This window comes from Schistocerca gregaria, chromosome 3, assembly GCF_023897955.1.
Source record: "Schistocerca gregaria isolate iqSchGreg1 chromosome 3, iqSchGreg1.2, whole genome shotgun sequence".
Classification (NCBI taxonomy): Eukaryota; Metazoa; Arthropoda; class Insecta; order Orthoptera; family Acrididae; genus Schistocerca; species Schistocerca gregaria.
Window position 1 is genome coordinate 144,054,708 of NC_064922.1, and position 27,858 is coordinate 144,082,565.

Genomic DNA, 27,858 nt, shown 5'->3' on the forward strand with positions numbered 1-27,858 from the left:
TTCGTCTGTAAAGAATTCGAGTTAGTATTTTGCAGCTGTAGCATATTAAACTGATAGTTCGGTAATTTTCACATCTGTCAACACCTGCTTTCTATGGGATTGTAATTATTATATTGTTCTTGAAGTCTGAGGGTATTTCGCCTGTTTCATACATCTTGCTCACGAGACTGTACAGTTTCGTCAGGACTGGCTCTCCCAAGGCCGTCAGTAGTTCTAATGGAATGTTGTCTACTCTGGGGGCCTTGTTTCGACTCAGGTGTTTCAGTGCTCTGTCAAACTCTTCACGCAGTATCATATCTCCCATTTCATATTCATCTACATCCTCTTCCATTTCCATAATACTGTCCTCGAGTACATCGCCCTTGTATAGACCCTGTATATACTCCTTCCATCTTTCTGTTTTTCCTTCTGGGTTTCCATCTGAGCTCTTGATATTCATACAAGTGGTTCTCTTTTCTCTAAAGGTCTCTTTAATTTTCCTGTAGGTAGTATCTATCTCACCCCTAGTGAGAAAAGCCTCTACATCCTTAAATTTGTCGTCTAGCCATCCCTGCTTAGCCATTTTGCACTTCCTGTCGATCTCATTTTGGATACGTTTGTATTCCTGTTTGCGCTCGAGATAGTGCAGGAACAAAATGCCAGGTACGCCGGCATAGACTCCCTTGTTAAGGAGCTGAACGCAGCTGGACCCTTGCATTCGTCTCCAGCAGTGAACAGAGACAGGAAAGTGGTTCGCGTGAAAGGGGCTAACAGAGGCGGGTCTTCGGCGCGTGTCGGGCGACTATAGCAGTGGTCGGTGGCCGTTGGTGGGAGCAGGAGAAAGAGGCGAGGTCTGCGGTGGTGGTGGTGCCTGCGGCTGCGGCCGCGGCCGGGCAGGAAGGCGGCCCGGAGGCTGATAAGGCGCTTTCGTCATGTGGTTTCCTGCCGGCCCGTCCCAGCCCAGTGACTCAATCAGGTCAATGGCGGACAGTGGCGGGGCGGGAAGCGCGGCCGTGAGCGCACGTGCGCGCGCCGCCGGCTCCGGCGCTTCCAGGAAGGGAGCACTTGCCGCGCCTGCGCAGGCGCCGTGAGTCAGCAGCCGGCGCGCCCCCCGCTGGCCACCTGTGGCCCTTTACACACTAGCGACCCTCTGTTCAAAACGGAGTACTAGTTGTGTCTGCGTGTGACGTAGGGCCGCTGATAAATTACCGATATATCGATATTCCTCAAATAAATCGACGTATATCGGCGATGCTTTACTCATCGACGTATCGAGATATCGACAACGAAGCGACAGTATCTAGTGCCGAAATTTGTATTTTATATTGTATTTTTTTCGCAATTTTCGACTAGTATTTGAAGTCGATCTTTTCAAATTGTAATAGAACACAATTTTACTTTCACTGTGTGCGGGAGTCCTACAACTTTCTGAGCTTCCATCACGTGGAGCCCTTTTTTTTTTTTTTTTTTTTTTTTTTTTTTTTTTTTTTTTTTTTTTTTTTTTTACTGATAGAATGGGATTGTCAGGATCAGTAAATAATGCCCTTGAATATCTGAAAGTAGCCTTTACAAATAGCTTCAGGTACATGAATATGTCACTCACTTCACCAAAAGAAAAAAAGCATTTTAGTGGTTACGATGAAATATCAACAAAGTTAATTAAGACATAATCTTGTGAGTTTAGTACAATTCTAAGTTACTTATGTAACCAGTCAATTTTCTGACTGGCTAAAATATGCACTTGTTAAGCCTCTATTCAAGAAAGGGGATGAAGAGATACCATCAAACTACAGGCCGATTTCACTTTTGCCAGCATTCTCAAACACTTTAGAAAACGCAATGTACAGGCAGCTTCTCAACCATCTGACCACAAATAACATATTATCAAGAACACAGTTTGGATTTCTGAATGGTTCTGATACCGAGAAGGCTATTTACACCTACAGTGAAAAAGTACATAATTCATTAAATAACAAGTTACAAGCAGCAGGTATTTTCAGTGATTTGTCAAAGGCATTCTATTGTGTGCACCACAACATCCTTTTAAATAAATTAGAATTCTATGGTGTCACAGGCAGTGCTGCAAAATGGTTCAAGTCATGCCTCTCTAACAGGAAACAAAGGGTGTCAGTGCAAGGGACTAGTGAATTAAGTCATCAGTCATCATCAGAATGGGAAGAAATTACATGTGGTGTCCCACAAAGATCCATCTTAGGGCCATTGCTTTTTCTTGTGTGCATTAATGATCTCTCATCAGTCACACTGCCAGAAGCAGAGTTCGTTTTGTTTGCAGATGACACAAGTATTGCAGTAAATAGTATGTCGAGTGTAGTTCTACAAAGATCTGCTAATGATATTTTCATGGATATTAATAAATGGTTTAAAGCTAACTCACTGACATTAAACTTCGAAAAGACTCACTATATGCAATTCAGAACCTGTAAGAGGTTTCCACCCAGCATATGCATAAAGTATGAAGAAGAGCAGATAGAAGAGGTTGACAGTCTTAAATTCCTGGGATTACAACTTCATAATAAATTCAGTTCGGAGGAGCACACCATAGAACTGAAGAAACGCCTTAACAAATCTGTATTTGCAATTCGAGTGTTAGCTCACACAGGCAACATAAAAATGAGAAAGCTTGCATACCTTTCCTACTTTCATTCCATAATGTCATATGGTATTATATTTTGCGGTAACTCTTCAAGTCAAACAAACGTTTTCAGAGTCAAAAAGCGTGTAATACGTATTATTTGTGGAGTAAATTCACGGACGTCCTGCAGAAACCTCTGTAAAGAAGTGGGTATACTACCTACTGCCTCTCAGTATATTTACTCCTTAACGAAATTTGTCCTAAATAATATCTCTTTTTTCAACATACAGCTCAGTTCAAACATACAATACCAGAACCAAAAATGACATGCACAAGGACTTAAAAGCACTTACTTTAGTTCAAAAAAAGGGGCCAATTCTCAGGAACAGTCATCTTCAATAATTTGCCAGCAAACATAAAACATTTTGTTACAAATAAAGATCAGTTTAAAAGGAGCCTGAAAGACTTACTACTGGCCAACTCCTTCTACTCCACTGACGAATTTTTTTAATAGAAACAAATGATGTATTGTATATATTCATACTATTAGTATTGTTATTTCAGCTTTAAAAAAATTGACATGTTCCACATCCACGAGGATCTCCTCAGCACGGATCCATGGTACGAAAAACGAATCTAATCTAATGTGATGCAAGCATAGGTGGCACAAAGAAGAAGTCTTATTGCACTGGGGGTGGCGGTGTGAATGGAATAACAAGATACACTAAATTGTTAGACAACATAGTTGTATGGAGATAAATAGCGATTAATTTACTTATAATCAATTATCCAAAACGACAGTCACAATCGCATTATTTATTTTGCCGCCAACCGGTTTCAACCCGCGATGGGGTCACCTTCAGGGCAATTTGCACTGTAAAGTTATAATATTAGCAAGTACTCATGTATGTAATCTACAAGCAGTTAGTCAAAGTTACATAAATAAACAGATTTTTATACCCATTTGGTCGCTCGCTGGAGTCGTCACCCTGCCTGTGCACGGTTGGGAACAATGCACGGTTGGCTCTCTGCAAGAACTTAAATAACGGCCAACAACACGTGTACAGACGGTAACGCCCTCCACGGTGACCAACGGTGGTTACATGCTTACGCAAGAAATCGTAAATTTTAAAGTTTGTTCCAGTTGTAATATAAAACATAATAAATAATAAGCATAACTAATTAAACCTCGAGCAATTTACAATTATTTAAAATTCAGGTAACCGTTGTCCCATTCATTTTTCACATCATTGGTGCATGGAGCAGAGAGCGTAGCCCTCTATCTTCTGTGGTAGGGACGCCTTTGCCATGGGCGATAGTATATACACTCCTGGAAATTGAAATAAGAACACCGTGAATTCATTGTCCCAGGAAGGGGAAACTTTATTGACACATTCCTTGGGTCAGATACATCACATGATCACACTGACAGAATCACAGGCACATAGACACAGGAAACAGAGCATGCTCAATGTCGGCACTAGTACAGTGTATATCCTCCTTTCGCAGCAATGCAGGCTGCTATTCTCCCATGGAGACGATCGTAGAGATGCTGGATGTAGTCCTGTGGAACGGCTTGCCATGCCATTTCCACCTGGCGCCTCAGTTGGACCAGCGTTCGTGCTGGACGTGCAGACCGCGTGAGACGACGCTTCATCCAGTCCCAAACATGCTCAATGGGGGGACAGATCCGGAGATCTTGCTGGCCAGGGTAGTTGACTTACACCTTCTAGAGCACGTTGGGTGGCACGGGATACATTCGGACGTGAATTGTCCGGTTGGAACAGCAAGTTCCCTTGCCGGTCTAGGAATGGTAGAACGATGGGTTTGATGACGGTTTGGATGTACCGTGCACTATTCAGTGTCCCCTCGACGATCACCAGAGGTGTACGGCCAGTGTAGGAGATCGCTCCCCACACCATGATGCTGGGTGTTGGCCCTGTGTGCCTCGATCGTATGCAGTCCTGATTGTGGCGCTCACCTGCACGGCGCCAAACACGCATACGACCATCATTGGCACCAAGGCAGAAGCGACTTTCATCGCTGAAGACGACACGTCTCCATTCGACCCCCAATTCACGCCTGTCGCGACACCACTGGAGGCGGGCTGCACGATGTTGGGGCGTGAGCAGAGGACGGCCTAACGGTGTGCGGGACCGTAGCCCAGCTTCATGGAGACGGTTGCGAATGGTCCTCGCCGATACCCCAGAAGCAACTGTGTCCCCAATTTGCTGGGAAGTGGCGATGCGGTCCCCTACGGCACTGCGTAGGATCCTACGGTCTTGGCGTGCATCCGTGCATCGCTGCGGTCCGGTCCCAGGTCGACGGGCACGTGCATCTTCCGCCGACCACTGGCGACAACATCGATGTACTGTGGAGACCTCACGCCCCACGTGTTGAGCAATTCGGCGGTACGTCCACCAGGCCTCCCGCATGCCCACTATACGCCCTCGCTCAAAGTCCATCAACTGCACATACGGTTCACGTCCACGCTGTCGCGGCATGCTACCAGTGTTAAAGACTGCGATGGAGCTCCGTATGCCACGGCAAACTGGCTGACACTGACGGCGGCGGTGCACAAATGCTGCGCAGCTAGCGCCATTCGACGGCCAACACCGCGGTTCCTGGTGTGTCCGCTGTGCCGTGCGTGTGATTATTGCTTGTACAGCCCTCTCGCAGTGTCCGGAGCAAGTATGGTGGGTCTGACGCACCGGTGTCAATGTGTCCTTTTTTCCATTTCCAGGAGTGTATCAAGCGCCCCCTAGCCTGTCTGTTTCGGACGCTGTCGTCATGGTAGCTGCTTCGGATAAGTCGTCTGCTGTAATACCATCAGACGGCCGGGGTGGCCGAGCGGTTCTAGGCGGTACAGTCTGGAACCGCGCGGCCACTACGGTCGCAGGTTCGAATTCTGCCTCGAGCATGGATGTGTGTGATATCCTTAGGTTATTCAGGTTTAAGTGGTTCTTACTCCCATAGTGCTCAGAGTTATTTGAACCATTTTTTTTGTAATGCCATCTTTGCTCGGCGTTCGTTGCTATGATAACGGTGTACCATAACCATTCTTCCCCCATGTTGTTGTCAACCCATGTAGCCTTCTACTGCGGCGTTATGTTTGCACAGCATGTGTTGACGTGGTCTGTACTGGCTTCTATCCGTAAAAGTTGGTCCTAGTAATTAGTAAAAAACTTCAAAATTGGTGTATTCTCCGTTATAAAATTAACATATTAGAAAAAGAAATATATCAAGTGCTCCTTAGCCTACTCAGCTAGGATTCCGTCCTCATAGTAGCCTCTTCGTACGTGTCGTCTGCTGTAGCACGGTTTTCGATATCGTAGCATCTGTGTACCACAATCCTCCCTTCAACATGTAGATTACGTACATGATTAGTTACTAATATTATAACTTTACAGTGTAAATTGTCCTGAAGACGACCTCATCACGGGTTGAAACCAGTTGGCGGCAAAATAAATAATGCGATTGTGACTGTCATTTTGAATAATTGATAACAAGATATCCGATGTGAAAAAATAGCACACCGATTGCGTTAAAAAACATTTTAACGCAACTAGTGTGCTTTTTCTTCACATCGGCGTCCTTCAAAAACTTTTGCTGAAACAGATGAACAAAAATCTAAATGACATGATTGGTCTCTGCGGTAGGCGGGGACGTGTGAGGGGAAACGCTGACTCTCGGCGCTACGAACAGAAAATGCAACGTTTAACTTCACCACGCAATTTTGAGACCACAGCTGGTAGGTCGCTGGCGTTTGCAGAAATGAAGAAAACAGGCAAGTCGACATGAAATGTTCCAGACAGATCCGATATGTGACGAAACCGAACGATGGACACATATAGGATTATTTTGTCACTTACCTGCATTTACCATTGTTACCACTGTTAGCAAAGTGGTTATCGCCAAGCGTGAATGTGCATCGCTTTCTTTTAATTCTTGCTCTGATTGGGATAAGGATGCTGCTAACTTCTTGTTGCACAGAATATCTAACGATAAATCAGTACTTAAATGTACAGCTTTAAAACTGACAGTATGTTTACAATGTGCAGCCGATATTCTTTTGGCTGGGTGACCGGCATATTTGCGTTGACATATCGATATACAGATCGATAAATCCATAATTTTATTTGTTATATCGAGAGCCGAAGAGAATAATTATTAAAGTATCGATTTATCAGTTCCCAATAATTTTAAAAATATCACGTGCTTGTGAGTCAATTAACAGCCAATCACGTCGAGAGTGGGTCAGTGACGTCAACGATTAATAGACTGTGCTACAACGGGAAGGCGTTGGACAAGGCAAACCAATGATCGCTTGTGTACAACATAAAACGAAAGACTCTACGATACTTTGGCTCAACATCCCTCCACTTTTAAGAAAACCACCAATAAAATTCATGACGAGCACTCCACTAAAAGTTCATGGACTTTTAAAATGACTGAAAAATGAGCCTTTTCCATCGTTGTATAGACTCTAAGACAAAAAAGAAAAAGAAAACGATGCACCGCGAAGCAATTATCCGAACAGGGCGTAAATCAGTGGATGTGATGTAGTGATGCATATGTACAGACAAACAAATGATCACAATTTTAGAAAAATTGGATGATTTATTCAAGAGTAAGATCTTCACAAATTGAGTAAATCAATAACGCGTTGGACCGACCTGACCTTTACGCAAGCAGTTATCTACAAGTGAGAAAGGCATAAAGTCGATTTTATTATTAAGGGCCTGCTTACACAGTTTGTTCAATATGAGCACCGGAAACATCGACGAGATGCTGCATCCCTGAAACGACGTGACCACCAGTTGCTCTGAGTAACACACTCCCGTATACTGGTCTTCAGGACAGGCAGTGCCCAACAGCCCGCATGGTAAACACGTTGTTTTAGATATCTGCAGAGGCTACGTCACATGGATTCAGATCAGGTGATCTTCCAGGCCATGCATCTGGGAAACAGCAGATCTTTCACTGGGCGAGCGACAAGAGGTTTCGCTCGATGTTGCATGATAACAGTGAGTCCTTTCCACACAGTTGCGCTCTTCCGAAGCAGGAATTACACGCCGTACAAGGTCATCTCGATGAAGTGCTGACGTCACGATACACCTGACAGGCACCCTGGGTGTATTCTGTTCAAAGAAGGTGCTTGTGAATCCACACCACACAATCACATGTGGCGAGTCCACTGCCAAATTCGGCAGTCATGTGTATTCACTGCGTGCTACAGCTGAAAATGTGCCTCGTATTCCATAAATACATTGCAAGGCCACACGTCGTCTTCTATCCGTTCGCAAGCCGAGGATCAAATTCAGAAGTTTGCTGCGATTCATGAGGTTACAGCTGCTGCACCGTCTGGATCCTGTACAGGTACCAGTGTAAAATAGGTCACAAAACTTTCCGTGCTGTTGGCCTTAGGATGGACAACTCTCGTGTCACTGCACGAGCACTAACACTACCTAGGACACGAGCCACTTAGTCAGTTACTGCCTCCTCAGTATCTTCCACAGGTATAGGACGCCTTTGTCTTGCATGTGCGACACCAAGCTCACCCGTGTTTTCGAATGTCGTTATCATCTTCTTTAAACCATTTAATGACATCGATCCTCTCCTCAGACCTTTTAGTCGGTGACTTTACTCTTTCAATGCGGAACAGTTATCAGTGCATATGCCCCGAGCATCAGTTGCGAAGACAATGAAAAGGAAGCCTTCTACTCCCAGGTCGAAATGCTTCTAATAAGAATACCAAAATCTGACAAAAGCATTCTCTTGGAAGACTTTAATGCACGAGTTGGTAGGGACTCAACACTTCCATGCTACTCCAGGTGGGTGTAAAAATGAATGTGCGCAACGGAAAACAATAAACGTTAAAATGATTATTTGGCTCTGTCTGACTACCCCCTGAAGTAGATCTTAGGACCTCTTAATTGACTTTAACATATAAATTACAATCTAAACATAAATCAGTGATGAAGGCAACTCATACTACTAAATGATAAACTTTATTGTTCAATATGTATTTATTATAGATTAAAATCAACCCTTTAAGTAAAATTGTCTCTATTTCCTAGCTTAAGTTATTAATTAGTTGCCTAACTCTGCCCCTTATTATGACTGTGCGGTCTAATACCATTAACGCGAAATGACTGACATCATTTACGTACCAAAAACTAGAAGACACTACTTTCAAAGATGATCTACGGTGGTGTGGAACCTCAGTGGAAATAAGCTAACGTCATCAGAGCTGTTTAGCTATATAGCCCTAATAAGCCGAAGCAATTTGCTATATCACTGTATGTACTGCACCTGGTACATCGAAGTGGTGGTTCTTGTACTCGGTCTGCAACGATGGAAGAACTCCAGCCACAAATAAACTCTTTCAAACACTAGGACAGCAGAAGGCGGTCCTCGGACTAAGATACTCTATTACTGTGTACTCCTCTCTGTGTTCTACAGACGAGAAATGCGAACTCCCAATCACAAGGACAGAGTTCAGATAACGTCTCAACGTAAGTATAAGCAGAAGAAGTGCTCTCAATTACTGAACGCTGTGTACTCATTGACGACTTCCAAACAGGAGATAAAGTCCAGAATCGTAAAGGTTCGCAACAGTACAGTGCCTAACTGTTTAACAATAAACTCTCCTGAGAGCAAAAACAGCAAGTCCGTCTGCACCAACAAAGCTGATACCGAGCGACCGTCACACACGGGTGTTCACAACGGCAGACCTCGTCTCCCCACCCCTGGAATAGCTCTTCTATCGGCTCCCCGCTCTCGTAATTCCCAAAACGAATCGTATTCCCGAAACCATGGAATATTCTCCCTCTCTACAGTTTCTTCCGAACGCCAACCAACCATATTTTAGTCTTGTTGTCCAGCGCGGAAAGTTTGCGAGGAAAAACTTATACTCGTACAGTGGTACGCTTCTGGGTAAAAATCCGTGGAAATAACCCAGCCTGCGTGGTTTCTGAGGTGCCGCTTCTTCGTTCCTCTCACCAGCGTCCAAGATTTGCAGAGTTCCCGGTTATCCTTCCAGTCCGCCCACAATAGCGTCCGGCAATCATCCTATTGTGCTCCAGAGCTCAGGTGCCACGACGTCCGTCTAGTTACTTCCTGTTTTTATTCAGGACCAACACCTGTGCGGGTCTTCCACCCTGAGCTTATGTTCTGCCTGCCGTTTCATCCCCACTGTCGTCCCAACACTACTAATATAGGCGATCATTCATTACGCTGTTTTTATAATAAAGATACTCCGTCACCTTTCATGCAACAAGCGTTAACAGTTATTTACAACACTTACGTAACAATGTCAGTCTCCTTTATATATTCTTATATACGATGTACAACCTATCACATGATACCTAATTGTGTTTGTAGATCACGGCAAAGTATGTGAATGAGTGCTTCTGAGGTGCGAAATTATAGCCACCTTACACACTATGGCCCAAAGTAGATGGAAAAGAGGGAATGGGATACGGAACTGCAATTCTAACGTAATTCTTCTGCTCACGAAATGCTCAGAGCCGAGACTGATACTGTCTGTGATGACCCTTCGCGTTTTCTTGGAACGTAGGAAACAGAGAAAATTTGCAAGATCTAAAGTGAACGCAGACCATCTCAAGAGCAATAGCAACCATAAACTCTTGCACCAAAGGTTACCGGATGAATATTCCGAAAGCAAACCAGAAGACGGCAACACTGAAGGCTGCGATAACGTCAGCTGCTGAAGAATCAGTTGGATACTGCAAGACCAAACAGCGAGACCGGTTTGACGAAACTGACCAAGAAATTCAGGTACTACTACATAAAAAGAGAACGGCACGCCAGGTTTGGCAGAGCAATCCTAAGTCAATCACCAAGAAGCGAATGCGGAAGTGCAGAAGAGAATTCGTGCTCTGAAAAACATCTGGTGGACGATGATAAGAAATTCAACATCTAGCAGAAACTAACAACACTCAGCTTTCTTCAGCGTGACAAAAACTATGTATGGTCCAGTAACGCAATGAATAAATCCACTTAAACCTAGGGATGGCTCCACCCTCCTGAAGGATAGCAACTCCATTAGTACATGATAGAAGGACCATTTCCGCGAACTCTTCAATAAAGACCCAGAGATCACTGAAACAATCATTTCCACAACTCCGCAATAACCTGCAAAATTGCGTCTTGGCGAAGTCCCCTCTCTACAAAAAGTTTAGAAGGCTATTAAGCAACTCAAAAATACACTAATTCTCACTGTCAAAATGTGGAGCACTGAAACCATTACACCTGACTTCAGAGATGCACTGATAGTTACCATCTAAAAGGCTATGGAACTGAGTATGGTAACTACCGTGCAATAGCCCTTCTATCGGCTGTTGGAAAAATACTTGCTCGAATTATCTCCAACCGCCTGATACCTCTCGCTGAAGTTTGTTTACCTGAAACGCAGAGTGGATTTCGACCTAATCACAGTACCACAGATATGATTTTCTGTGCCAGACAAATGCAGGAGAAGTGTAGAGAATTATAACATCCTGTCTATATGTCATTTATCTTGTCAAGGTTTTCGACTCAGTCAAGAGAGGTACTTTGTGGAAGATCTTAGCCAAAATAGGGTGTCCTGTGAAGTACATTAATATTCTTAGACTACTACATGACAACATTAATGGCACGGTCCTTGTCAAGAATAGTCCTGGAGAGACTTTCGAAGTCACAACCGGTGTGAAACAAGGTTGTGTGATAGCTCCCTCTTTGTTTTCAATATGTGGTGAAACTATACTTCATCTTGTCGACGGGGAGCTGCCAAAGGACACAGAAATAGAACACAGGACTAGTTTGTTCAATCTCAGTAGATTACGGGGCAAGAGTAAAGTATCCAGTACAATCATCACTGAAGTTCAGTAAGCTGATGATAACATCGTTCTTGCCGACTCAGAGGGAGATCTACAAGCTATCTTAAATGCATTTGATGCAGCATATACGAGCAATATCCGAAGCCTTAACATCCAGAAGACACAGATCTTACATCAATCTTCACCCAATTCTATTGCCATACCTCCAAGAATTGCTGTCCAAGGCAATGTCTGCAGAACATGGAACACTTCCCATACGTTGGCAGCCATATTTCAGCAAATGCAAATATTTGTGCTGAAATAAAATATCTCCTCAGATGTGCCAGGGCGGCTTTTGATAATCATAACATCAGCATTAAGAAAAAGTTGCGTGTGTAAGAGCCTACTGTTATATCACCTCTCACATATGAGTGTGAAACATGGACTACTTAAAGAAGGCACAAACGATGTTTGGAGAAGTACCATCAGTGCTGCCTGACGAGGACTCTAAGGGTGGTTTGGCAAGATCGCCATAACATCAGTGCTCTTCCAACATTGAAGCCACGATCATCAAGCATCAACTGCGCTGAGGGGCGACATTTTTCGTATGCTTAATCCCGTCTACCAAACCAAATTATGTATTCCTAGCAAAAGGATGGCCAAAGAAAACTAGCCGGCCGCTTTGGTCAAGAAGTTCTAGGCGCTTCAGTCAGGAACGGCCCGACCGCTACGGTCGCAGGTTCGAATCCTGCCTCGGGCATGGATGTGTGTGATGTCCTTAGGTTAGTTAGGTTTAAGTAGTTCTAAGTTCAAGGGATTGATGACTTCAGAGGTTAAGTCCCATAGTGCTCAGAGCCACTTGAACCGTTTGAAAGAAAACTGGAAAGACCATAGAAACGATACAAATATTTACTAAAGGACAATATGAAAAGACGACAAATTGAGAATGGTAGCTGGGAAACTACTGTACTTAATCGTCCAGTATGGCGTCGGAACGGAACGTTGTGAAGGTACTCAGCGCTTTGAGCAACTGAGGCGGAAAACAGAAACTGATAAGCGCACTGCTAGGAAACACGGGAACTCCTGAAGACAAGAGACGCTACGCAGGCAGTCCCCACCAGAAAAAACGCGTGTCATTAATGTGGAAAAATCTGTAACTCCAGGATTGGTCTCTACTGTTACAAAACATCCCCTTAGAAAAATTTATGATTCACTGTGCTGGTAAACCTCTTACGCTGTTCGATTTTCAAACAGTTGAGCAAAACTGAACGTACTCTCTCTTTACTTATTCTGATCATCACTAAACTGACACACAATATTTTTAGCGCTACGCAGTCTGACTTTCAATAATCCCTACAAAAGAATGGCCCTGTCTAACAATAACCTATTCCTTTCATGAATCACTTACGTCACAAAAATCTTCGTTACTCGAACTACTTCAACACAGCGAGCGCCAATACTGCCAGCTAAATAAAAGATTCTAACTATTGAAATCACTATCTACTGATAGGCATAGTTAGCAAATGAAAGATTTTGATAGGGAATAAACAATGTATTTACCTTAATACTCTTCAAAAGTCTTGCAAGTTTCGTTTTTCTAACGGACGCACGTTCAGATCGTCCGCTCTCAAAATTCTACCATCTCTCTCCCCACATCCACCACTGCTGGCGGCCCACCTCCAACTGTGCAAATCTACGCTCTGTTCACATCCAACTGCCCAACACTACAATAGTAAATATTCCAACGATGCCAACCATCCACAGATTGCACACAGCAGAGTCAGTGATTTTCATACAGAGCGCTACGTGCCGTTACCTACATAAAAACCTAAACAGCCCACTTACACTGTCGCTTAAGATAGGAATGAGAGGCACAAAGCATTCAGTAGCAATTCCATTAGTTTTTATTGTCCTTGCATAAAATCTAGATTTCGGCTATAAATAGCCATCTTAAGTGCATTTTCGTTACAATTCACCAGACTCGCATCAGTTCACGTCACACCTCTAAGAACGTATGGTGAGTGAACTGCCACCAGTCTGTTGAATTATAACGAAAATGTACTGTAGATGGTTATTTATGACCGAAATCTAGATTTTCAAGCATAATAAACACTAATGGGATTGAGACTGTATGTTTTGTGCTTCTCCTTCCTTACAACGTACGGTCGCTGTGCACAAGGGTTCCTGATGGAATCATAGTTGGTTCAGTCACATGAGATCCCACAGAAACTGAGTTTCGAAAAGACAATCACTCTCTCAATGCAGCACTGTAATTGTTACCAGTCACATAAAATAGTTTCACTAACAGCGCACGGGCTCTCTTCTCTATAGTCATACTGTTCAATCACCTTATGTATGGTTTGTCAGGTGAAAGCGCGGATGCCATACAGCCATACATATAGCGTACAGCGCCAGATTTGCACGTGGAGGCCAAAATTGGAACTAATTTGTTTTCCAGAGTAAATAGGTTCCGTATTAACATGTCTACCAAATCTCGCTGCCGTACGCTAATTACGAGTATGGCCCACAATGGACATCTGAGTAGCCACACTTCATTTATAATTACACTGTACGACAGCAGGTTTGAAGATGGCGAGGGTCAACCGAACTGAAAGGTAGAAGTAATACCGCCAAACTGCAGACCTGTGTGGCAACCATGTGATGTTTCCATTTATTGGCAAGTTAAAAACTTTATTTCGAGGCTTCAAAATTGCAGTCTGCTTGTGGAAACCTAGGGAGAACTGCACGACCGCATGGATGCAATAATGATTCACAGCATAAGTCATTATCAACCTGAAGCCAGATTTTCAGACAACGTGTGCATAAAAATTGATTACCGCAAAAGAAATATTGTTAAATGTAACCGAGGTCTGTTTTCCGTAGAATCCTTAGAAGAAACAATATTGTTGCCGGAAGATTGAATTAATCAAATGTTCTTGGTATTATGAGTGTATTTTCATCGAATGCTTATACGACAAGTACCATCCATCTAGTTGTAAGAAAGAAACTGAGGAGATAACAGAGCGAGTGAAGGAGCCACTGTAAGGCGATAACGATGAAGTGTTTAATTCTTCACTAACGCATGTCTTTAAGAAATTTATTTGCTGATCTTATTGCCATTCCTTATTGATTTGTTGGTGGTAAGTTCCTGAAGAAATATTGAATTTAACTGATGAAAGGAGAAAATATAAAAATGCAGTAAACGAAGCAGGCAAAAAGGAATACAAACGTCTCAAAAATGAGATCGACGGGAAGTGCAAAATGGCTAAGCAGGGATGGGTAGAAGACAAATGTAAGGATGTAGAGGCTTATCTCACTAGGGGTAGATACTGCCTACAGGAAAATTAAAGAGACCTTTGGAAAAAAGAGACCCACTTGTATGAACATCAAGAACTCAGATGGAAACCCAGTTCTAAGCAAAGAAGGGAAAGCAGAAAGGTGGAAGGAGTATATAGAGGGTCTATACAAGGGCGATGTGCCTGAGGACAGTATTATGGAAATGGAAGAGGATCCAGAGGAAGATGAAATGGGAGATACGACACTGCGTGAAGAGTTTGACAGAGCACTGAAAGACCTGAGACGAAACAAGGCCCTGGGAGTAGACAACATTGCATTAGAACTATTGACGGCCTTGGGAGAGCCAGTCCTGACAATAATCTACCATCTGGTGAGCAAGATGTATGATACAGGTGAAATATCCTCAGACTTCAAGAAGAATATAATAATTCCAATCCCAAAGAAAGCAGGTGTTGACAGATGTGAAAATTACCGATTTATCAGTTTAATAAGCTACAGCTGCAAAATACTAACGCGAATTCTTTACAGACGAATGGAAAAACTGGTAGAAGCTGACCTCGGGGAAGAGCAGTTTTGATTCCGTAGAAATATTGTAACATGTGAGGCAATACTGACCTTACGACTTATCTTAGAAGAAAGATTAAGGAAAGGCAAAGCTACGTTACTAGCATTTGTAGACTTAGAGAAAGCTTTTGACAATGTTGACTGGAATACCCTCTTTTAAATTCTAAAGGTGGCAGGGGTAAACGCAGGGAGCGAAAGGCTACATACAATTTGTACTGAAACCAGATGGCAGTTATAAGTATCGAGGGGCATGAAAAGGAAGCAGTGGTTGGGAAGGGAGTGAGACAGGGTTGTAGCCTCTCCCTGATGTTATTCAATCTGTATATTGACCAAGCAGTAAAGAAAACAAAAGAAAAATTCTGAGTAGGTATTAAAATCCATGGAGAAGAAATAAAAACTTTGAGGTTCGCCGATAACATTGTAATTCTCTCAGAGACAGCAAAGCACTTGGAAGAGCAGTTGAACGGAATGACAGTGTCTTGAAAGGACGATATAACATGAACATCAACAAAAGGAAAACGAGGATAATGGAATGTAGTCGAATTAAGCCGGGTGATGCTGAGGGAATTAGATTAGGAAATGAGACATTTAAAGTAGTAAAGGAGTTTTGCTATTTGGGGAGTAAAATAACTGATGATGGTCGAAGTAGAGAGGATATAAAATGTAGACTGGCAATGGCAAGGAAAGCGTTTCTGAAGAAGAGAAATTTGTTAACATCGAATATAGATTTATGTATCAGGAAGTCGTTTCTGAAAGTATTTGTTTGGAGTGTAGCCATGTATGGAAGTGAAACATGGACGATAACTAGTTTGGACAAGAAGAGAATAGAAGCTTTCGAAATGTGGTGCTCCAGAAGAATGCTGAAGATTAGATGGGTAGATCACATAACTAATGAGGAGGTATTGAACAGAACTGGGCAGAAGAGGAGTTTGTGGCACAACTTGACAAGAAGAAGGGACCGGTTGGTAGGACATGTTCTGAGGCATCAAGGGATCACTAATTTACTATTGGCGGGCAGTGTGAAGGGTAAAAATCGTAGAGGCAGACCAAGAGATGAATACAGTAAAAATATTCAGAAGGATGAAGGTTGCAGTAAGTACTGGGAGATGAAGAGGCTTGTACAGGATAGAGTAGCATGGAGACTGCATCAAACCAGTCTCAGGACTGAAGACCACAACAACAAAAGTTCCTATGGGACCAAACTGCTGAGGTCATCGATCCCTAGGTTTACACACTACTTAATGTAACTTAAACTAACTTACGCTAAGGACAACACACACACCCATGCCCGAGGGAGGACTCGAACCTCCGACGGAGGGAGCCGCGCGAAACGTGAGGAGGCGCCTCTGGCCGTGCGGATACACCGCTCGGCTCTTATAGATATACTTACTTTATTAACCATCCTACTACTTCCAGTTTCGAAACGGAAAAAAATGCAAATGAAACAAAACATGCAGAGCCACGTAGGGACTGAACACAGGTTCTAAGCCCTGCAGGCAGCTGCCTTGGTCGCTACACTAGCGTCGCTTACACTGAATGTCTTTTACCTTGTGGGTATACAAGCGGCAGTCGTAAAAGTTTCTTTCCTCGCTGTCTAGGAAAATATGCATTGGTGGGCCCCATATACGATGATGAGATATGTTCAATACTCAGTTATCTGTAAAGTCTATCAGTTTTGAGGCTGTTGTGCATCATGAACATAAGTGGCGGTTTTTCCTAAAAACGGTAGAGTGTTGAACAAAAATAGCTTAGAGTTTATCAATTTAGGATGTAGACAAGCGACCTGCCTAATGTGAGCCTGATGCCCCCCCCCCCCCCCCCCCCCTGAGTTCTACAGTCTTGAATATGCTGCACACTGGCGAATGAGCAGGAACATACGTGACTATGGCGCCGTCTGTTAACATCGGAAGTTAACCTACTCTCTCTCAGGATAAAGAGATTATCGTTTAACGACCCGTTGACAACGTGGTCATTAGAGACGGAGCACCAGCTCAGATTATGCAAGGATGGGGAAGGACGGGGTGTTGTGTGATGTCCTTAGGTTAGTTAGGTTTGAGTAGCTCTAAGTTCTAGGAGACTGATGACCATAGATGGTAAGTCCCATAGTGCTCAGAGCCATGGGGAAGGAAATCGGCTGTGCCCTTTAAGAGGAACCACTCTCGCAGAGCCCACATCCGTTGTAGTATTGGTTTCCGTGCTTTTGTGTGTTCTTAATCTTCATCCTTTCGTTTCCTTTGTTTTCGTGACACAATGTGAAGCTTTCAGCAGGGCCTGGTATGTTCCCTGTTAGTGTTCTCTCACGGTTAGTTTTTGAAACAGCGGCAGCTGGACGAAGAAAAAACCGAGAAAATGTAAAAATAATAATGTAAAACGACAAATGTGTTTCAATAAAAATAGTCTCAAGAATGAAGAAGTCGGAAATATTTAACGAGAAAAATAATTTTCGATGTTCGTTGGCATCAACGAAAAAACAAGTAAGAAAGGAAAAAGTAAAACTGAAGTGTTAATTGCCTTCTAAATAGTATTTGACGTGTTTTTAGGTGTGTATTTTCTCGAGCAAATAAATGTAGATATAGGACGACTTGTTTGCTCTTCTTTCAGTTTCAGAAGCATGGACGTTATATACGAATTTTTTGTATTTTCTTTTGCCTTAATAATAAACTATTATCATTGTTTGTTCCTACCCACTGTTATATATACAATGTCTCTAAGCACTATGGGACTTAACACCTGACGTCCCCTAGACTTAGAACTACTTAAACCTAACAAACTCAAGGATGTCACACACATCCTTGACCGAGGCAGGATTCGAACCTGCGACCGTAGCAGCAGCACGGTTCCGGACTGAAGCGCCTAGAACCGCTCGGCCACAGTGGCCGACTATTATATATAGGATAGTTCTTCGCAGTATGACTTTCACCCATCAGGTCTAAACTCCACAACAGACAGTTCTCACAACACACGCAAATTCAGGCGCTGACTTCCAAAAGAAACTGACCACCCCTGACAGGCGAGACTCAGGAGTACAGCGGTAGGGACGCTGCACTAGACTGATTTGTCCCGAGTAATCGATCAGGATAGCAAAGTCGATCGTGCAAAGAAGACGAAACCAGGATGCCAGTTTCTGAGAAATGCGGACGTGGAGACGAGCGTATTGGCTGGTGCAGGAAACTTTCTGAAGAGTGGGAGAGTTATTCAGAACTGTTGAAGAATTTCATATGTGGGAGCAGAACGACTGGGTAACGTTGTAAAACTTTTGCCAGGAAAGGAGGTAGTTGTCTTGCCAGCAAAAATATCAGTGTCCAGCATTTTGCAGAGCCTGTTTCATCGGTGCACGGCAACTGAGTCATTGTCTGTACAGAACACATTATCTTTATTTATTCTGGAGATCATGAAGAGAAGACATCGATTGGCGGCAGAGAGGACACTGTCTGCAGATGTAGAGAAGACCAATCCCAGCAATCGGCAGCCGATGCGTTACGATCTGCAGCACATCTCATTGCTCGCAACTCTCAATGTTACTGGGTGCTGAATATGTTGAGAAATTGCAGCTCTGTCGAACATGGTATGAGTATTACCGAGCGTTTGACGTGTGTATCAGGATCAAACACATTTCCGACAATCTTATGCTTTTCTGGACTGGTTGAAATTTCGTTTGTTACTCAATCAGTGATGTTATTTGTTCTCCTGACGATTCAGGCAATCATGTGAGTTCACTGCCGATTTGTCTTATGATAACTTATTCACAAATTATGGTTTTATTCCTTTCACCTAAACTATCCGGTTTCAGCCAGGACATTCAAGTGTTGGGCTAATACTTTTTTTTGGGTCATCAGTCTACTGACTGGTTTGATGCGGCCCGCCACGAATTTCTCCCCTGTGCTAACCTCTTCATCTCAGAGTAGCACTTGCAACCTACGTCCTCAATTATTTGCTTGACGTATTCCAATCTCTGTCTTCCTCTGCAGTTTTTTCCCCTCTACAGCTCCCTCTAGTACCATGGAAGTCATTCCCTCATGTCTTAGCAGATGTCCTATCATCCTGTCCCTTCTCCTTATCAGTGTTTTCCACATATTCCTTTCCTCTCCGATTCTGCGTAGAACCTCCTCATTCCTTACCTTATCAGTCCACCTAATTTTCAACATTCGTCTATAGCACCACATCTCAAATGCTTCGATTCTCTTCTGTTCCGGTTTTCCCAAAGTCCATGTTTCACTACCATACAATGCTGTACTCCAGACGTACATCCTCAGAAATTTCTTCCTCAAATTAAGGCCAGTATTTGATATTAGTAGACTTCTCTTGGCCAGAAATGCCTTTTTTGCCATAGCGAGTCTGCTTTTGATGTTCTCCTTGCTCCGTCCGTCATTGGTTATTTTACTGCCTAGGTAGCAGAATTCCTTAACTTCATTGACTTCGTGACCATCAATCCTGATGTTAAGTTTCTCGCTGTTCTCATTTCTACTACTTCTCATTACCTTCGTCTTTCTCCGATTCACTCTCAAACCATACTGTGTACTCACTAGACTGTTCATTCCGTTCAGCAGATCATTTAATTCTTCTTCACTTTCACTGAGGATAGCAATGTCATCAGCGAATCGTATCATTGATTTCCTTTCGCCTTGTATTTTAATTCCACTCCTGAACCTTTCTTTTATTTCCATCATTGCTTCCTCGATGTACAGATTGAAGAGTAGGGGCGAAAGGCTACAGCCTTGTCTTACACTCTTCGTAATACGAGCACTTCGTTCTTGATCGTCCACTCTTATTATTCCCTCTTGGTTGTTGTACATATTGTATATGACCCGTCTCTCCCTATAGCTTACCCCTACTTTTTTCAGAATCTCGAACAGCTTGCACCATTTTATATTGTCGAACGCTTTTTCCAGGTCGACAAATCCTATGAACGTCTCTTTATTTTTCTTCATTTTGCTTCCATTATTAGCCATAACGTCAGAGTTGCCTCTCTCGTGCCTTTACTTTTGCTAAACCCAAACTGATCGTCACCTAGCGCATTCTCAATTTTCTTTTCCATTCTTCTGTATATTATTCTTGTAAGCAGCTTCGATGCATGAGCTGGTAAGCTGATTGTGCGATAATTCTCGCACTTGTCAGCTCTTGCCGTCTTCGGAATTGTGTGGATGATGCTTTCCCGAAAGTTAGATGGTATGTCTTCAGACTCATATATTCTACACACCAACGTGAATAGTCGTTTTGTTGCCACTTCCCCTAATGATTTTATAAATTCTGATGGAATGTTATCTATCCCTTCTGCCTTATTTGACCGTAAGTCCTCCAAAGCTCTTTTAAATTCCGATTCTAATACTGGATCCCCTATCTCTTCTAAATCGACCCCTGTTTCTTCTTCTATCACATCAGACAAATCTTCACCCTCATAGAGGCTTTCAATGTATTCTTTCCACCTATCTGCTCTCTCCTCTGCATTTAACAGTGGAATTCCCGTTGCGCTCTTAATGTTACCACCGTTGGTTTTAATGTCACCAAAGGTTGTTTTGACTTTCCTGTATGCTGAGTCTGTCCTTTCGACAATCATATCTTTTTCGATGTCTTCACATTTTTCCTGCAGCCATTTCGTCTTAGCTTCCCTGCACTTCCTATTTATTTCATTCCTCAGCGACTTGTATTTCTGTATTCCTGATTTTCCCGGAACATGTTTGTACTTCCTCCTTTCATCAATCAACAAGTATTTCTTCTGTTACCCATGGTTTCTTCGCAGCTACCTTCTTTGTACCTATGTTTTCCTTCCCAACTTCTGTGATGGGCCTTTTTAGAGATGTCCATTCCTCTTCAACTTTACTGCCTACTGCGCTATTCCTTATTGCTGTATCTATAGACTTAGAGAACTTCAAACGTATCTCGTCATTCCTTAGAACTTCCGTATCCCACTTCTTTGCGTATTGATTCTTCCTGACTAATGTCTTGAACTTCAACCTACTCTTCATCACTAGTATATTGTGATCTGAGTCTATATCTGCTCCTGGGTACGCCTTACAATCCAGTATCTGATTTCGGAATCTCTGTCTGACCATGATGTAATCTAATTGAAATCTTCCCGTATCTCCCGGCCTTTTCCAAGTATACCTCCTCCTCTTGTGATTCTTGAACAGGGTATTCGCTATTACTAGCTGAAACTTGTTACAGAACTCAATTAGTCTTTCTCCTCTTTCATTCCTTGTCCCAAGCCCATATTCTCCTGTAACCTTTTCTTCTGCTCCCCTACAACTGCATTCCAGTCGCCCATGATTATTAGATTTTCGTCCCCCTTTACATACTGCATTACCCTTTCAATATCCTCATACACTTTCTCTATCTGTTCATCTTCAGCCTGTGACGTCGGCATGTATACCTGAACTATCGTTGTCGGTGTTGGTCTGCTGTCGATTCTGATTAGAATAACCCGGTCACTGAACTGTTCACGGTAACACACCCCCTGCCCTACCTTCCTATTCATAACGAATCCTACACCTGTTATACCATTTTCTGCTGCTGTTGATATTACCCGATACTCATCTGACCAGAAATCCTTGTCTTCCTTCCACTTCACTGACCCCTACTATATCTTTGCATTTCCCTTTTCAGATTTTCTAGTTTTCCTACCACGTTCAAGCTTATGACATTCCACGCCCCGACTTGTAGAACATTATCCTTTCGTTGCTTATTCAATCTTTTTCTCATGGTAACCTCCCCCTTGGCAGTTCCCTCCCGGAGATCCGAATGGGGGACTATTCCGGAATCTTTTGCCAATGGAGAGATCATCATGACACTTCTTCAACTACAGGCCACATGTCCAGCGGATACACGTAACGTGTCTTTAATGCAGTGGTTTCCATTGCCTTCTGCATCCTTATGTCGTTGATCATTGCTGATTCTTCCGCCTTTAGGGGCAATTTCCCACCCCTAGGACAAGAGAGCGCCCTGAACCTCTACCCGCTCCTCCGCCCTCTTTGACAAGGCCGTTGGCAGAATGAAGCTAACTTCTTATGCCGGAAGTCTTCGGCCGCCAATGCTGATTATTTATCAAAATTTAGGCAGTGGCGGGGATGGAACCCGGGACCGAAGACATTTTGATTATGAATCAAAGACGCTACCCCTAGATCACGCGTACTATCCTACTCAATAACTCAAGTTTCGTATTATCTAAATTTCTTAACATCTAATGCATCTTACTAATTTCTCGTTCATTTACACACAGAAGCGCAAAAGAAACTGGTATAGGGATGCGTATTCAAATAGAGAGATACTTAAACAAGCAGAGTATGGTGCTGTAGTCGGAAACACCTATATAAGACAACAGGTGTCTGGGGCAGTTGTGAAAGTCGGTTACTGATTCTATAATGGCGGGTTATCAAGATTTAAGTGAGCTTGAATGTGGTAGTGATGAAGTGACGATTTTCCTGAACGATAGTTTCACGAATCTACCGTGAGTATCAGGACTCGGGTAAAACGTCTCATCTCCAACATCGGTGCGGCCGGAAAAGGATCCTGCAAGAACGGGACCAACGATGACTGAAGAGAATCGTTCAACTTGACAGAAGTGCAACGCTACGCAAATTGCCGCAGATTTCAATGCTGGTCCGTCAGCTAGTGTCAGCGTGCGAACCATTCAACGAAACATCATCGATACGGGCTTCCGGAGCCGAAGACCCACTCGTGTACGCTTTCGCTTCACATGGGCCCCTCAATACCGACATTGGACCGTTGATGGAAAAACGTTGCCTGGTCGGACGAGTCTCGTTTCAAATTTATCGAGCGGATGGACGTGTACAGGTATGGAGAAAATCTCATGAATCCTCCCATGTCAGCAGGGGACTGTTCAAACTGGTGGAGGCTCTGTAATGGTCTTGACACGACTCTGACAGGTGACACGTATGTAAGCATCCTGTCTGATCATCTCCATCCATTCATATCCATTGAGCATTCCGACAGACTTGAGCACTTCGTGCAGGCCGGAGTGGCCGAGCGGTTCTAGGCGCTTCAGTCCGGAACCGCGCTGCTGCTACGGTCACAGGTTCGAATCCTGCCTCGGGCATAGATGTGTGTTATGTCCTTAGATTAGTTAGGTTTAAGTAGTTCTAAGTCCTAGGGGACTGATGACCTCAGAAGTTAAGTCCCATAGTGCTCAGAGCCATTTGAACCATTTGTGCACTTCCTGCATGACAATGCCACACCCCACACGTCCAGAATAGCCACCAAATGGCTCCAGGAACACTCTTCTGAGGTTAAACATTTCCGCTGGCCACCAAACTCCCCAGACATGAACGTTATTGAGCGTATCTGGGAGGCCTTGTAACTTGCTGTTTAGGAGAGACCTCCACCCCCTCGTACTCTCACGGATTTATGGGCAGTCCTGCAGGATTCATAGCGTCAAGTGCAGCACTACTTCAGACATTAGTTGAGTCCATGCTACGTAGTGTTGCGGTACTTCTGCGCGCTCGCCGGGTCCCTACACGGTATTAGGTTGGTGTACCTGTTTCTTTGGGTCTTCAGTGTATTTTAGCGGTGAACTTCGTAATAAATAGGGACTAATGTGGATCATGGTTTCGCTTCGTAGTTGGATAATCACTCTGTTTCTTATCTTTTGTGAGGTGCGTTCCTGTATCTGTCGTCGACGGAGCGCTTCTGCCTTTAGGTGAGTCGTCTCCTTCATTCCTAAATATGTCGTTGTTATGAAGCAGGATTTTCCGTACCTCATTACTTCTTTGTCGTATCTCTATTCGCAACAGTGTGCAAATGTGCAGCTGAATACATATCTACACAAATATATCGATGTAAGACACGTAGTTCAATAGCTATGACGTCATAAAAACTGAGGTACGTGAAAAAACGCCGAATCATGCATAAAGTTTTAACACATTTGCTCTTTACTTCTAAGATACTCCGACAGTCTATTCAACTTAAGGAAATCCCTGACACTTGCGAGCGCTTTTGGCAGCTTTCAGTTGCAAAGCGCAAACCGCTGTAGACGGAAACGAGAGCTCTCTATAATGCTATGAAGAGACGTTGCCACCGAGACCTTTACAAAATCGCGTTGCAGCCTCGCGATGCAGCTGCGCCCACCGTACAGAGATATCATTTCAAAGAGGTCTTCACGGATACATGGAAATGAAATTTTTTTCGTTACTTCACTAAAAGAGAGTTCATTTTTTGTTTTAATTTCTAATAGGAAATTGACAAAATGAATAGTCGGTTAATGACGGGTCTGTAGCCAATTAAAAATAGAGTGAGGTAGGTAGGTACATAAAAGGACACCTGGAGAAAAAAATAAGGATAGTGACAGGAATAAAATCACATAACGGGACGCCAAGAGCTTCTTTGAGGAAGCCGTCGCTAATATCTATAATTGTGTTATTGTAAAGTGAGATTATTATTGTTTAGAGGCACAAAACGCGTTGGTGTTCCAGCTCGTAACCTAATGCAAATAAGTAGGAGGCCGAGTTGATAGGAGCTGAAGGAGTCCAGGTTGCAATAGTATGCGGTACGGCACACTGTTAGAGAGAAGCATTATTATTGAAGAAACCCATAGTACAATGAAATTACTTATCTTCAGTAGTTTGTAGGACTGCAGCTACGGCTGTAACTAACACAACATATTCTCAGGGGCTAAGCTTGATGGTCCCTCCTCAGAGAATCAATGCAAACAGAACTGGCTGAAGGCCGATTATGAAAGTGCGTCTGCCTAGGTTGAAATCTGGCTAAGAAGTGAACGAGGCACACTCCAGTTCCGTCGAGCTGCACAGCCCGCTAGAGTGCGCTGTGCTGGGCAGACGACGGGCTACCAACCTTGTGTTAGCGCGTCGTTGTAGTAGTATGTGTGGCAATGATACTACAATTATAACACGCTCTATTTCTGTACCTGATGTTATTCAGCAGCTGTAAAGTTTAACTCCCATCATGATTATTCTCCACTTGTTTATGCACACCCTACCTTTGCGTCAGCCAACGGTCTTGCCGCATTGGTAACACCGTTTCCCGCCAGGTCACCGAAGTTAAGCGCTGTCGGGCTGGGCTAGCACTTGGATGGGTGACCATCCGGTCTGCCCAACGCTATTGGCAAGCGTGGTGCACTCAGCCCTTGTGAGGCAAACTGAGGAGCTACTTGATTGAGAAGTAGCGGCTCCGGTCTCGGAAACTGACATACGGCCGGGAGAGAGGAGTGCCTACCACATGCCGCTCCATATCCGCGTCTGGTGACGCCTGTGGGCTGAGGATGACACGGCGGTCGATCGGTCCCGTTGGGCCTTACAAGGCCTGTTCGGGAGGAGTGTAGTGTGTACCTCTGCGACAAATAAAAGTCACGAATAATTTACAGCGCGTTCTACATTGCGGCAGCGGGTGCTCTCATGCTGTGCCGCTGTGAGGTGGAGACGGCGTGTCACTCGCCTTTGCTGCTGCCGGTGCGAACCGTATAGCGACGCTGCACGGGGTAATTGCGCGGAAGGCGCTGAACGAACAGCCGTGTCCGCCGGCCGCGCCGCTTCCTGTATTCACGAGGCGACACCGTTAGGCGCGGCCGGGGCTGCGCTTCTTATGGCTCGGGACACGTTAGGATGTTAATCCCACGCTTGAGCGCCTCCACATATACATGTAAACCTCTTAACAGGCCAGCCGATGGCTCTCCACGCATGAAAGGATAAATGCTTCCATTCCTGTTTCTTTTCTCTCTTATTCGACGCTGTATGTATTTGTGTGTATGTGGTACATTTGTTGTTACGCCTGAACGGTTTATTAGTAATCCCCTCATTTCCAGTTCCTTAAAGATCACTTTACTAATGATTTAATATGTTAAATATTTAGTGATACGCATGTAAAAACTTTATGGTTTAAGATACAAAACCGTAATTCTGTTTTGTTATTTTATCCATGCTGGATCTTGTGAACTCTGCGGTCGTTAATGATAGTTGCTGAATGACGCAACCAGCCACAAATACTTTTAGAATGTTTATTGTACCGCCATGCGCATCTTCAGATGACGAACATTTTTCGTTACAGAGATGTTTTGGTTAACAACATGTCGTCTGCTCCACACTGCACAAGAATATTTGAGTATTTAGTGCAACTTTACTAGTTATCAGTTCATGCATTAATAAAAATACGCTAAAGTGCTTGCATTATATATAAACACTGAAGAGCCAAAGATATTGGTACACCTGCCTAACATCGTGTAAGGTCCTCACGAGCATGCAGAAGTGCCGTAACGCAAAGTGGCATGTAATCAGCTAACGTCTGAAGTAGCGCTAGACGGAATTGACACCATGAATCCTGCAGGGCTGTCCATAAACCCGTATTACTACGAGGGGTGGAGATCTCTTCTGAACAGCGTGTTGCTAGGTATCCCAGATGTATTCAATAATGGTCATGTCTGGAGACTTTAGTGGCCAGCGGAAGTGTTTAAACTCAGAAGAGTGTTCCTGGAGCCACACTGTAGCAATTCTTGACGTGTGGGGGTGTCGCATTGCCCTGCCGGATTTACCCAAGTCCGTCGTAATGCACAATGGACATAAATGGCTACAGGTGATCAGACAGGATGCTTACGTACGTGTCACGAGTCGGGGTCGATTCTAGACGTATCAGGAGCACCATATCACTCCAACTGCACACGCCCCACGTCATTACAGAGGCTCCCCCTCCTGACAAGGAGGATCCATGGATTTATGAGGTCATCTCCATAACCGTACCCGACCATCCGCTCAATACAATTTGACACGAGACTCGTACGGCCAGGCAACATGATTCCAGTGGTCAACAGTCCAATGTCAGTGTTGACGTACCGAAGCGAGGCATTAAGCTTTGTGTTGTGCTGTCATCAAGGGTACACAAGGTGGCCTGTGGCTCTGAAAGCCCATATCGATGATGTTTCGTTGAATGGTTCGCACACTGACACTTGATGGCCCAGCATTGAAATCTGCAGAAATTTGAGGAAGGATTGCACTGCAGTCACGTTGAACGATTCCCCTCAGTCGTTGTTGCTCCCGTTCTAGCATGATCTTTCTCTGGCCACACAGATGTCGAAGATTTGATGTTTTACTGGATTCCCAATATTCACGGTACATTCGTGAAATGGTCGTATCGGAAAATCTCCACTTCGTCGCTACTTCAGAGATGCTGTCTCCCATCGCTCGTGTGTTGAACTAGTAGGGCACGGCTTGTCTTCGCATTATGTTAGTGCAGGTTGCCTACATCACCAGCAGGTATGCACTCAGGGGCAAACCTATTGTTCTCCTTTTATAGACAAGGACTTAACCTACTGTTCTCCTTTGATTGACAGGTACTTAACCTACTGTACTGCTAAAAGGATCCTTCCTTTTGATTGACAACCAATTAACTGTATCGCTCCCTCCCCCTCTCAGGAAACCTCCCCCCTCACTGCCACAGGTACACTTTCAGGTCTGAGTTATTACAGTAGCCTCTCTCACTCTTATCAATTTGATTGACTACTTAATTAAATTGATCTCCCCCTGGTAAACCCCCTCCCCTGCTCCCCCCCCCTCCATAAAATGGCAGGAAGTTCAAATTTGCGGGAAGATAGGTCAACTGGGCTACCTCCACTAATTTATTACACTGGTACAAAAACCTCACCCTTGC

The 27,858-nt window shown here is 43.9% G+C and overlaps 1 protein-coding gene across 1 annotated transcript in view; it reads right to left on the reverse strand.

The window, feature by feature from the left end:
- Nucleotides 1-781: 781 nt before the first annotated feature.
- Nucleotides 782-27,858, reverse strand: part of LOC126355287 (WAS/WASL-interacting protein family member 3-like) — a 69,089-nt gene continuing 42,012 nt past the window's right edge. Inside the window, exon 3 of the mRNA XM_050005576.1 lies at nucleotides 782-1,101. Coding sequence (XP_049861533.1) covers nucleotides 782-1,101 — 320 coding nt within the window. The remainder of the gene's footprint in view (nucleotides 1,102-27,858) is intronic.